Source organism: Bombina bombina, chromosome 11 (assembly GCF_027579735.1).
Source record: "Bombina bombina isolate aBomBom1 chromosome 11, aBomBom1.pri, whole genome shotgun sequence".
NCBI classification, from domain to species: Eukaryota; Metazoa; Chordata; class Amphibia; order Anura; family Bombinatoridae; genus Bombina; species Bombina bombina.
This window is the reverse complement of record NC_069509.1, coordinates 14,773,237-14,787,408: the sequence shown is the minus strand read 5'-3', so window position 1 is coordinate 14,787,408 and position 14,172 is coordinate 14,773,237. Positions and strand designations below refer to the sequence as shown.

Sequence of the window (14,172 nt, the reverse complement as noted above, 5' to 3'; positions counted from 1 at the left end):
AGAGAAGGGCCTTGGTCACATGATGTGGCAGCCATCTTGCATTTTGCGAAAATATTCAAGCATCTTCTTCTCCTAAACCGCTTAGTGCAATGACGCGCAATTTTGCACATATGCTCCTTGCAAGGTCCTCTACCAAGTTTGTTCAAACTGCGATTTTTCCATAATCAACATGGCTGCTGCGAGACATTAACCTTTTAATCGCCATTTAATTGCGCCATTTTGCACTTTATACATTAGCTTTACAATATTTAACAATATTACATTGTAATAGACACATGATTACACATAGTCATAACCCTTAAAGACAATATTGCAGTTAAAATTTGCGTTGCGCAATCGCCTCGTGAAATAAAACATTTGCAAATTTTCATGAAACTTCTGTAAATTGTAGAGGTCTATAGTGAGCTTTAGTATGTGCAATTTGAAAGCCATACATTGCATAGCTTGGCGGCCATTTTATTTCGTATGCGCCATTTTTAAAAACTATAAAAATCTTCTTCTCCGAAACCGCTTATGGGACAGACTTGAAATTTTGTTTATAGAGTTATCTTATGACTAACATTCAGATTTGTTCAAGAGAAGTTGATACGTCATGTGGTTTGGCAGCCATTTTGAATTGTTCAAAATTGCTTAACGATATATTTAAATTAATAATAAAACAAAAACCGTTTTACAAAAATGCTTTATTTTTGCCATGTTTATTGATATCTATAGTGAGCACTATTGTGCGTAATATGGAGGCTGTATATCTTACGATCGGGCAGCCATCTTGGTTTACGCGAAAATTTTGAAAGTCTATTTTCTCTGCAACCGCTTATGTAAGAACTGTGAAATTAGCTGTACAGTCTTTTATTGTTACCTAGATTCATAATTGCTCATTAGGAGAGAATCGGTCACATGATGCGGCAGCAATATCGGTTTTATTTTTATCGTAATTATTTGTACTTCAATACTTCCTCTTTTGAGTCAATTGCTCACAAAACACAAATTACTCATGCTAAACTCTTGAAATCAGGTATGCTGGTACAGCCTATTGCAATGCTACATCTCATGCAATATTGAACTCATAGGTCATAAGGTTACGCAGCCATGTTGTTTTTTGCAACAAATTTCGAGAACTGCTTAATAATCTTTAGCTCTGGAACTGCTTATGTTGCAACTTTGAAACTTGCTGTGCTTAGTGATACTATGACCTAGATTTTCCATTGCTCAACAGAAGTGACTTGGTCACATGATGTAGCAACCATCTTGCATTTTGCGAAAATCTTTAAACATCTTCTTCTCTTAAACCGCTTAGTGCAATAAAGCGCAATTTTGCACATATGCTCCTTGTAAGGTCCTCTACCAAGTTTGTTAAAATTGCAATTTTTCCATAATCAACATGGCTGATGTGAGACATTAACCTTTTTATCGCCATTTAATTGCGTAATTTTGCACTTTATACATTCGTTTTACAATATTTAACAATATTACAGTGTAATAGACACATGATTACACATAGTCATAACCCTTAAAGACAATATTGCAGTTAAAATTCGCATTGCGCAGTCGCCTTCGTGAAATAAAACATTTGCAAATTTTCATGAAACTTCTGCAAATTGTAGAGGTCTATAGTGAGCATTAGTATGTGCAATTTGAAAGCCATACATTGCATAGCTTGGCGGTTATTTTGTTTCATATGCGCCATTTTTAAAAACTATAAAAATCTTCTTCTCCGAAACTGCTTATGGGACAGACTTGAAATTTTGTTTATAGAGTTATCTTATGACTAACATTCAGATTTGTTCAAGAGAAGTTGATACGTCATGTGGTTTGTTAGCCATTTTGAATTGTTCAAAATTGCTTAACGATATATTTAAATTCATAATAAAACAAAAACAGTTTCATAAAAATGCTTTATTTTTGCCAAGTTTATTGACATCTATAGTGAGCACTATTGTGCATAATATAGAGGCTGTATATCTTACGATCGGGCAGCCATCTTGGTTTACGCAAAAATTTCTAAAGTCTATTTTCTCTGCAACCGCTTATGTAAGAACTGTGAAATTTGCTATACATTCTTATATTGTGACCTAGAGTCGCAGTTGTTCATGTTGAAGGAATTAGTCACAAGCTGTGGCCGCCATATTGGTTTATGCAAAAAATTCGAAACTCTGTTTTCTTTCCAACCGCTTATGTTAAAACTGTGAAATTTGCTGTATAACCATATATTGTCCCCTAGAATTACATTTGTTCATGTTGAAAGTATAGGTCATATGGTGTGGCAGCCATTTTAAAAAACGCAAACATTTCGAAAATGTGTTTTTTTCCCAAATGCTTATGTTAGAACTGTAAACGGTTGTTATACAGCTTTATTTTGTGACATAACTACTTATATGGCATTGCAAAAATAATGCGCTGGCCACCTCTATTGCTGCTTGCAGCTATATTTTTGTTTTTGTATTTATCTACTATTGTGAATGATTATGAATGACTATTTACGGTTAACCATGTGAGTTGACAACAATTTGAGCTGAACTACATTCCTAATGATTTCCTGTGTTCATTAACATTGTTATAGTACAGGGATATTAGACTCTGAAATTCTGAATTCTGAACATATAAGTTATGTCCGGAATTTTCAATCCCACTGTCAATATAGCAATATGAATACAATATGTGCACTACACTAAAGAATCAATACCATGTTTGTTAAATTTTCACCAAAAGTTGTGTATTCTATTTGATATATGTTCTATTGTTTTTGGTTTTTTCTTCTTTTTACTTGCCTTGTGTATGTGTATATGGATATATATTTTTCTTCACTGCAATTCCATTTTCTTAAAATTATAATCAAAAATTATAATCAAATTTATAATTATTTTTCTTTTGAGACTAATTCCGATTTTGTGTAACATGATCTATTGATGTGTTTTTTTATTTTCATTCTTATTTTTATATAGAGAAACAAACTTTTCTAAATTTTTCATTTTTATTATTAATTTTTTTTGTATTATTTTTTTGTATTGTTTGCTTTTGTATTTTATATATATTTTTTTCTCTCTATATGCATTCTTGTTTTTTGATTGTACTTTTTATGTAATAAGTACTCTTTTTGTATTGCCATGTTACACCATTTCTTCTCACACCTGTGCGGTATACCTTTAAGATATCCATTTTAGGTATACTATGGCTTTGAATCTGTGATTGGCCATTGTTCCTTTAAAGGTGTGCTGCACAGGTGGTGAGCTATCCTATGATTAAGTGCTGCATAGCACGAAACATGTAAGGATTTGCTCCCCCTCCACTTGTGTAGCTTGTACTTGTACTGTGCTGTGCTTGTCTACTTGTTTTAAACGATTTGTAATAAACCTTTGGATTTTATGGACTATGGAGTAAGAGTGCTGCTTCCTTCTACTTTCTACTGTTGATGTCATTAGACCACACCCCTTCTCATTACAGAGATGCACATCACCTAATATGCTTAATTGGTAGTAGGTTTTCGAACCTATACAGCTTGGAGTAAGACAACATGCATAAAGAGGATGATGTGGTCAAAATACTCATTTGCCTAATAATTCTGCACTCCCTGTAGACTTAATGAATATTAAGCTCTCTGTATTAGGTGTAATTGTATAAAGGGATATTGTAGCTGTTTTTAATCATGTTCCTATCCAGAATAAACCATAATTGTATTGTCTCACTTGAAGAGGTGTGTCCCCAGTAAAGCAAAGGCAGTTGTCCTCATCAGCCAATGACGATTAGTACACAACCAATACTACAGAATTAGCTCAATTCAATTTAAAAAGCTTTTACTTTATCCTTTTTTTTTTCAACTTCTTTTTATTGAGGAAGCATATCATACAAAATTCAATATCAGGGCATGAACATGCAAAATAAATACAGACAATATTATCCATGGTGAAAAATTGTATGACAGAAAATAAATATGCAAGTATAATTATCTTTCATTCAGTACTATGGCCCATATTTAAGAAAGGTCTTGCGTACCTGATCCGACAGTGAGGATCAGGTCCGCAAGACCTCGCTAAATGCGGAGAGCAATACGCTCTCCGCATTTAACATTGCACCAGCAGCTCACAAGAGCTGCTGGTGCAACACCGCCCCCTGCTGACTCGCGGCCAATCAGCCACCAGCAGAGAGGTGTCAATCAACCTGACCGTACTCAATCGGGTTGAATTACGGCGATCTATGTCCGCCTGTTGAGAGCAGGCGAACAGGTTATGGAGCAGCGGTCTTTAGACTGCTGCTTCATAACTGCTGTTTCTGGTGAGTCTGAAGACTTGCCAGAAACACGGGCCCTCAAGCTCCTTTCGGAGCTTGATAGAAAGGCCCCTATGTCTGCTGTAGTGAATCATGTCCGCCCAACATCGCTAAATGCCGACAGCTTATGCTGGTGAACTGCTTTTGCAATGCCACCTCCATGCACATTCACAGCCAATCAACCGCTATCAGGGGTTGTCAATCATCCCGACCATATACGATTGGAATGATTGCTGTCCGCCACCTCAGAGCTGGCAAATGAGTTAAAGAGCAGCGGCCTTACGATCGCTGCTTCTTAACTTTTGTTTCCTGAAACTTCGAGGGTAGATTGCAGCATCCGATAATAAATCTACCCCTTAATGTCAATAAAAGCAGTTGTCAACCTGTGGCACAAAGTCTCCAACCTTCATCAAGTGCTGTAACATAAAAGCATTCAGCGTACAATCATATAATAACTGGGAAAACCACATAGCTTCTACTTAATACTTATTAAGGTACAAAAGTATTTATTTTTAGCACATGCAAATTAAGTTATTTCCTATGCATCATAGGGTACAATGTCCCTTTAACTCTGTAATCCCAGCTGCCTATAGCACTAATCCTTGAAGGATATAACATTTAATATTTTGGTGAATCTAAGGGATTACATCACCTGCCCATGAGTATCAGAGAAAAGGGTTAAATAGGGCAAATCCTTTTTTCTCCTTATATTCAAAGAGATTTATATTATTATACTGAAATAATTATAATAATAATTTGTATTTTTTTTTACCCATTGTACTGCATGGGCAAGATATTTACATCTTAATTTTAACTCTTCCTTTTTGTAGAGTCCTTGGTTACATGTTCTAGTCATTATATCCAATGCCAAGTGTAAAAGAAACTACTTCCAAACATTACAATGTATTGAATTAAACAACGACTCACATGTATTTAGTGTTCCTCACTTGAGTACTTTATTAAACAATACATACAATCTCCTGTGACACTCATTACAGGAAAGACATTTAAGTCCATCACTCTCCTTGATTCTGAACTTTGACACCTCTTTTGCAGAAAATGACTGGGTATATATATGTATGTGTGTGTGTTATTTCTACAGACCCCTCGAGTACAGGAGAGGCAAAGGAGAGATGAAGATAATGCCAGGAAGGTATTACATACCGTGTGCATCTTCTCCCGAGACGACCAATCTAATTATAACTGGCTAGCAGAAATATTGAATTCCCGCTTTGGAAATAATGTGAAGGAAGTGAGACATTTTTTTATTTCCAATAATGGCTTCCCCAGGTTTAAAGAAGAGGTCTCTAAATGCACATTTGCAATTCTTTATCATACCAAGAACCGAGGCAGAATCAACATAACAGATGTAACTGATTCCCTGTATGAGGATGAGCTGGAACATCTGTTTACTGCGATTGGTGAGAGTCATTTATGGATACTTAAATAGGTTTAAATAAATGTCTATGCAGATATGAAACATCATTGATAATGTAACATTTTAACCAATGAATAGAAGGAAATATAAGGCTCAAAAAGTATTTTTATCATATAATGAGGTGATTAAAAATAGAACAAACCGAACAAACCAGTAATCTTGGACTTATTAATCGAAACCTTATCCAATTTTTAGCAAAGAGCCATTTGTGGTTTTCTTTCTTTCTTTCTTTAGCTATTCCAGTCCAACTGAAGACATTGCAATACACCTAGACAAACGTATTCCATACGAGTAGTGATGACAGCCCATAAACCTTGCATGGGGCTGATTAGCAGAGGTATTACAATCAATCAGAAATACATCAGTTTGTTTTAATCAGTTTTAACCAATTGAAGATACCTTATTAGCCATTTTAGAAAAACATCATAGTATTGTTTTTTTTTATGATAACTTTCTCATATATGCAGTTCACATGTTTTTAATTTATTTTTATATATTTTTTTCTTTTAAATCAGACAACTTATGTATACCTTTGTAATTGACATCAGAATGTGATTTTATGATTGAAATCTTTGGATGTTAATTAAAACATTATTTGAAATTATACATAGTTTTTTAGTTGCACACGCCATATATTGGTATTAAAGGGATAGTCAACACCAGAATGCTTGCTGTTTAAAAAGATAAATAATCCCTTTCTTACCCATTCCCTAGTTTAACATAACAAACACTGTTATATTCATACACTTTTTACCTCTGTGATTATCTTGTATCTAAGCCTCTGTAAGCTGCACCCGTATTTAAGTTCTTTTGACAGACTTGCATTTTAGCCAATCAGTGCTGACTCCTAGGTAACTTCACATGTGTGAGCTCAATGTTATATATATGACTCACATTAACTAACGCCCTCTAGTGGTGAAAAACTGTCAAAATCCATTCAGATAAGAAAAGGCTTCAAGGTCTAAGATATTAGCATATGAGCCTACCTAGGTTTAGCTTTAAACTAAGAATACCAAGAGAACAAAGGAAAATTTGTGATAAAAGTAAATTGCAAAGTTGTTTAAAATTACATGCCCTATCTGAATCATGAAAGTTTATTTTGGACTTGACTGTCCCTTTAAAAGTTTGATGAAAAATAAACAAAACAGCATTTGAACATCCAATGGAGTTAGCTACCTCCCAGCATTTCTCTGATGCTTTCTTGGACAGGCAGGTGAGTAGTCTTGTAGGAAGGTGACGCCAGGTGTTTGGTGGCAGAGCCCACAAGCGGAGGGGAAAGGAAAGGACAACAGCTCCTCTCTTAACCCATGGGAGTCCATTAAATACTGAGACAGTAGGAAGGCCTGCAGTTACCACCAGTATTAAATTAATTTCCACAATATTTTACTTTTCCTTTGTACATTTTTTGTGACCATGAAAGATTGTAACAATCCCAGAGATCCCTCTTGAATCCAGTGATAAGTCTGTTTAGTAAAAGTCTGTTTATCTGAGTTTTCCTTCTATGTATTTTACCAAGATGAGTGTTTTATTAAGTTACATGACAACTATTTAATGGATTGGAATAGCTACAAAAGAAAACACAAATGACCCAAGCTCCCATACACTGTTTATTTGAGAATTATAATGGATTGGAATGGGTTTCATAGACTGAGAAAGTAAGGACAACATAAGACTACACAATATAAGGGAGTGACGTGTCCTTATATGAAATAAAACAGATGAATTTGTTTGTTAATATTTATTTATTATCAGCCTTTTCTTGCTCACATCAGCAGAGAGAGTTGATGTAGATCATTTTGTTAATCTATAGGGGCAGAAAATACCATTATTGTGATTGATGACCTTGAGCAGAGTGACCAACAGGAAAAAGACAGAATTCTTCAAGAACAATCCAAAATTAAATCTATGGCTCGGGATTTGTTCCTTTTTAATCGCGAAGAGAAGCAATCGCTACTACGTGCACAAAACAACCAGTTACCATACGAGAAGGGTTTGCAGGATAAGATTCAGCTGATACAAGAAATCATGAGTAAAGGTATTGTAGCCCTTCCTGGTGTCTAGTAGTTATTACTCTGACATGACAGAGATTTTATCTTATGGGGTAAATTAGCTAATAATGATACTGTAGGACCCACTTTTTATTGCTTGTTGTATTATGCTATGCGCATAAAAATCTCATTTACTTCATTAATGGAACTCGTCAAACAACAATGCCACATAGACAACAGTATAGCTAACTGGTTCAACTTTGGCCACTATGATCTAATAGACCTTTCAGTGACACTTTCTATCAATAAATAATATACAGCGACTGATAAATTTGTTCTATAGAACACTGACTATTCCTGTTACTGATAAAGGACATTTTGTTAGGTTTCATTTAACCATTTGGTTTATCTCATAGGTGTTGGATTTTCTATACGTCATAGCAAGAACTACTAAACCGTTGACGCCATAGCCATTTGTATGAATGATGGTTTATTTTACACTAGAAGTTACACTGGACTATGAAAACTGAAGTTTCCAAGGCAGGATATGGATTCTCAATGTTTTATAATAAAAATCATTAAATTGCTGGTGTTATTAGTATATGTACATAAGTAGATCATTGCCAAGTGTTTCAATCGGAAGTTGGAAAACACCTTGTTCATGTAACATTTACATTACTCTTAATTATCTATTTACAGCCATTAAGTATTCATTTTATACATCACATAAATTCCTCATTAATTGGTATACATGGGTATCACACTGATAAACAGAGCTCCCCTATCTCAAAAAAATATGTACAGTTTCCTCATTATAGTGAAAATATTACAATGATAGCCAAATATAATTACAAAAGAAGAAATAAATATTTCAATAATAAACATAAATCACAGTAAATGTTTTAAATTGTTAGATATTAAAAAGATTTACATTCACAGCTATCACATGCAGAAACGATTCACATAGAGAAGCTCATATTCTGCAGCAGAGACATTCATATCTGTAATAAACAAAATAAATCCATTTATGTACATATTTTTAGAAGAGATACAAAAATCATTTAGTGATATATCAACTCAAATTGGCACCCGGATGGTTAAAGTTTACTACTCTCAAGAGATGATGTAAAACAGTAAAAATGTGACAATAATATCATATAAAAGATAAAAGAAAAAAACACTGAATATATCTGACACACTATGGGTGAGATTACATATACGGTGCAGGCTTCAGCGCAACTGCTGAAACCTGCGCCGCCGGTAATTTCACCTCGCACATTGGGGAATTATATAAACCCCGCCAGAAGTTCATAAAGTGCCGTAAGTCGGATAAAATAGTGATGTCCAGAAATGAGCATAAATACAAATTTCTGTAGTCGCCAGTGACTTATGGCACTTTAGAAACTGCTGGCACCTAAGAAAAAAAAAAAAAAAAGTAAAATCTCCCGTAAAAGTCTAACCCGCCTCCCAAAAATAAACCGGACATGTAAAACTCCTATATACGCCATCAAACCCAGATAGGAACTAATAATTAATGTATTAACTCCAAAACCGACAACCCCCCACAACGCAATAAGTCTAATTAAACTATTAACCCCTAATCCGCAATTCACCCACATTGCGATCTACCTAATAAAAGTATTAAACCCTAAATCCGCCAACCCCAACATCGCAAACTACTGATTAAAATTATAACCCCTAAACCGCCATTAAACCACATTGCAGCAAACCTTATAAATCTATTAACCCCTAATCCGCCAAACCCACACAATGCAATAATCCTAATAAATCTATTAACCCCACATCAGCCAAACCCCCACAATGCAAATAACTAATTAAATTACTAAATCCCCTAACCTAACACCCCCTAAATTAACCCCAATCACCTAAATTAAAAAATACTAAGTTACAATTAAAATATAAAAACCTAAGATTACAAAAAATAAAAATATAACATTACATAAAATAATAAACCAAATGATCAAAAATAAAAAAATTAAACCTAATCCCAATGAAAATAAAAACACCCCCTAATCTAATACTAAAATACCAATAGTCCCCCTCGAACAGTAAAACCCCCCACCCACCAAATCCCCCAAAATAAAAAACCTAACACTAAAAAAACCTAAACTACCCATTGCCCCTAAAGGGGCATTTGTATGGGCATTGTCGTTAAAAGGGCATTCAGCTGGGGGGCGTGTCCGACCATCGACCAAGATGGCTGCTGTTCATGCTGTGTCCTATTAAGGGAGATGCTAACACTGCTGGTTATCTCTTCCACACCTCTTAAATCCTATATTCTCCAGAAGATTTGGGACAAGTATTATATACGGATCAGATCTATATGACTTTTGCTATATTAATAGGAACAAGCAGACCTGAATCTAGAAGGTGCGCGGCAGAGGCCTTGAAGCGGCCTGCACCTCTCTTTACCCCCCCAGTACTCTGATTTTTCAGATTATCCAGCCGTTTGTGCTGAAGTACTATTTCCATTTAAAGCTTTAATATGGCTGAACAGGCATACCGTTTGGTAGCAGAACTTTTGGTTACACATCTTACACGTATTGAGGAGGAGATGTTAGAAATCCTACGCTGTCATGAGAGTCCGACTACAGAAGTGAGTGACCGGATAATACTGGGCCAGCCGGGACCTAGACAGTCTTTTTTATGTCAGGATCTGTCAGTAGCTGCCGTGATCTCCCCAGATGAGCTGGAGACTGTACCTATTTATTTTGAGTCCCACTACAGAGACGCAAGCTTGTCACAACAGGGGACAGTCGAGTTGAAAATGCCTCAGAGAATACCACTACACATAGATCATATTATGCAAGGCCATGCAACCATTGCTGACGAGAGCTGCCGTGGAATACCCGTATTTTATACTGCTTACCCAGCGGAAACCCATTGTAACATGGAGAACTCATTAGCTTTGATCTCCCTAGATGATAAGGTTGTGCTGGAGCCCGCTGCGAGGCGGCCGACCGCGGCGGAGAATGCAGCCCGATTACTACATGAATTTGTGGGGAGCGAAAGCCAAGCTATGACACAGTGCTCGCAGACCCAGGAGGCGCCATGGCAACAATTTAAGAAGCTAAGCACAAATATGGAGCTAGTAGCAGTTAATTTCTGTTTGAATAGAGTCCCACAGACCCAGGAGACCTTACGGAAGCGATCTGGGAAGCTGTGGAAGTTTGAGATCGATAGATGGGTGTGGTGGCATAGCCGTCTGGAACTTTGTGCCTTGCTTGGGGGCCCTTGGGCCTCGAGACAGGGAGTAGGCTAAAGACACATAAGAGACTCGGGATTGGAGCTATCCCTCATATGCTGAGACGCAGAGTGAACAATTGGCAAGACAGTATGTTTAAATAGAGGCACTTATATATGGCCTAACTTTAACTTAAAATGTACGTCTTTATATTTCCCTTTCTTGTCCCACCCGCTAGATACTATATGGTTTCCTTGTATCAGGCTCACTGGATGCACTGGGTCAGAGTCCTAGTTCTTTTTGTTACGACTTTTTATAGTTTTAAAATACACCATCCCTATATGTTAAGTAGCTTGGTAAAAGGTATATCCACACATGTGTATTGGTAGCCTATGTCTAGACCCTATGGTTTTTTTTTTTTTTTTTTTTTTTTTTTTTTTTCATGTTGGAGGTGCTAGAAGAATGAGCTGTCTGTCTTGGCTATATCAGATGTCAATTTTGCTTGCTCCTAGGCTACACTATTATGACATAATAGGGGACTATACCTTAAGCACTGTAACTATATGGACAATTAATTCTGTTAGGCATGTTTAACAATGATTGTTTGTGAGTGTACTATGCACCCTATATATCGGTATCCTTTAATGTTATTACATCATAACCATTGAAATAGTTAATATAGTTAGAATAGTATGAGATACTCAGAGATATCCTAGGCAGCTGCCTTTTCAGACTATCAGGTTACAGTGCAGAGAACTCACATTTAGTCAATACACTAGTCACAAGGCTCCTGTTTAACCTGTATGATAAGTTTTATAAGCGAGTTCTATGTTTATGTCCAATGACCCATTGATAGCCCCTAACCCTACTTTAAATACTCCACCGGTTGGGGTTATCCCCAGTATATATAAGTATAAGAATAACCAATTTAGCTTCTTAGCGGTCCTAACATCCTAGCCTCCTAAGTAACTCATCATTAAATAATGACAGTATTGGACTATGTATAATGCTCATATTAATGTATTGTTGTAGTTGCAGCCTTAACCTTAGCAAGCTTTTACCATATCTTTTTACAATGGTCCATGAGTGACCTTGGTATCACTATATTTCCTCCCCTGGGTCATCAAAACTTTACTGAGTCCATGAGCGGCTCTGTGTATATTTGGAGGAATTTTTTAAATTGTAAAATGAGGTATCATTATCATATAATAATGCGTGCAACTCTGAGCTTTTATGGATAATCATTTATTTTTATGTTTTGTTTTACAAAGGCCCAAAAGTGGTCTTATATTTCCCACCTTCTGTAACATACCCTTATTAGCGACCAGGGGTCCAAGAGTGGCCCAGCTAGTCCTGAACAGAAGGTTTATATCAAAAAGAAGAAAAATGAGGTTCAAGTTGATATTGTGTGTCACTTTTTTGCATACCATTAAGCTAGTTTATCTATACTGGTCTATACCCATATTGCATGAATATTGTTTTTATTTTCTAGTTCTTACTTGTACTAGATTAGAAGTAAGACATTGGTATGTAACCTTACCATTTCTTTATGTTTGCTTTTTGCCTTTTACTTTGTATGATTATAAACCTCAATAAAAAAAAAAAAAAAAAAAAAAAAAAAAAAAGGGCATTCAGCTCTTTTAAGAGTGCCCAGAAATCCCTAATCTAAAAAAAAACAAACCCCCAAAAAATAAAAAAAAGCCTAAGTCTAACCACCCAAATAGGTACTCACCATTCCTGAAGAACGGCGGAGAAGGTCCTGCTCCAGACGGTGAAGTCTTTTTCCAAGCAGTCGACATCTTTTTCCAAGCGGAGACCTCTTCATTCTTCATCCAGGACCAATCCGGCGTGGAACGGAGATGAGCGCGGAGCAGGACCGGCGGCCATGGAGCGTGTAGGAGCACCTTCGTACGATTGTTGCCTCATAACTGGTGTTTCTGGCCAGAAACACGGGCCCTCAAGCTCCATACGGAGCTTGATAGACAAGCCCCCAAAACTGCGATGTTGCATATGTAATCTTGCCCTATGGGCCCGATATCCAAAGGTTTGCTGCTAAAGGAACATTCTTCTGTGGAAGACACAGAAGATTAGGGGATTGTATTTAGAAAGAAACAAAAACATTAGACTCACTCCAGCTATAAGAGCAAATTAAACAATCTAATATCAAGTAAAGAGAAGCCTGCGTGTAAATTGTAACAAGTAATTAGCTTGACCTATTTGTTGTAAATCATGGTCTTAATAGGGATTATTAGTAAAGGGAAATCCTTGTGATTAATTAATAAAGGTGTATATGAAATAGGGATTATTAGCAAAGGGAAATCCTTGTGATTAATTAATAAAGGTGTATATGAAGATACATGTTTAAAAAAATAGTATGCTCTTAAACAAAGGATACAAAGAAAACAAAGCAAATTTGACAACAGAAATAAATTGAAAAGTTGTTTAAAATGCTTTATTGGAATCTGAAAATGTTACTTTTGTATTTACTGTTTCTTTAATAATTAACTGGATAATACATAAGTAATTTCTGATCATTTTCTACACTATACTCACTGAATAAAGCCAGAACTGTGCATTTTATGTCTATTTCACTAATAATTTTATATAATCCGTATAATGAAATAATAAAAAACAATATCAAATATTAGATTGAGGTTTTGTTTAAAGTGCTTACAATAATTTATTGCATGTAATAACTATATATATATAGTTTATCCTTCCCTATATTGTGTATGTGTAATGTTTTTTGTTTTATTGATGTGATGAGGGTGAATGCCCCAAAAACACTGTGTATTTGGGCAAATAAAGAATAAAATAAATTTTACAATAATGCAGAACCGGTTTTGTGGTGGATTTTTCTTGTTTGCTATAATCTGACTAAGGAATGTAAAAGATGATGTGGGAAAAATATGATGAAAATAATAAGAATCCAATCACTTGAGGGTTGATCACGATCATTTAGAAATCTTTATGTAATGATTAGTAAAGTGTATGGGGGGGTTTGTAGATAAATTATTTGATACATTTTCTAAAGGATTGTGATTGGTCGTCCCTCTGCAAATGCTGACATCATATATTTCTCACCTCTTGACCCCAACCCTAACAAATATCTCCACCTATATAACACGCATAGATGGAATGTTCTCTTAAGTTACAAACTGAGAATCGATCACAATCATTTAGAAAACCATATTTAACTATTAAAATCACAGTTAAAGGAACATAAAATCCAAAATGTTTCCGTCATGATTCAGATAGAGAACACAATTGTAAACAGT

At 35.6% G+C, this 14,172-nt stretch overlaps 1 protein-coding gene across 1 annotated transcript in view; it reads left to right on the top strand.

Moving 5' to 3' along the window:
• LOC128642379 (uncharacterized) overlaps nucleotides 1–13,731 on the top strand; it is a 71,394-nt gene extending 57,663 nt beyond the window's left edge. The window contains exons 3-5 of the mRNA XM_053695130.1: nucleotides 5,366–5,684; nucleotides 7,512–7,736; nucleotides 8,106–13,731. Coding sequence (XP_053551105.1) covers nucleotides 5,366–5,684; nucleotides 7,512–7,736; nucleotides 8,106–8,143 — 582 coding nt within the window. The 3' untranslated portion in view covers nucleotides 8,144–13,731. The remainder of the gene's footprint in view (nucleotides 1–5,365; nucleotides 5,685–7,511; nucleotides 7,737–8,105) is intronic.
• The last annotated feature ends 441 nt before the right edge of the window (nucleotides 13,732–14,172 follow it).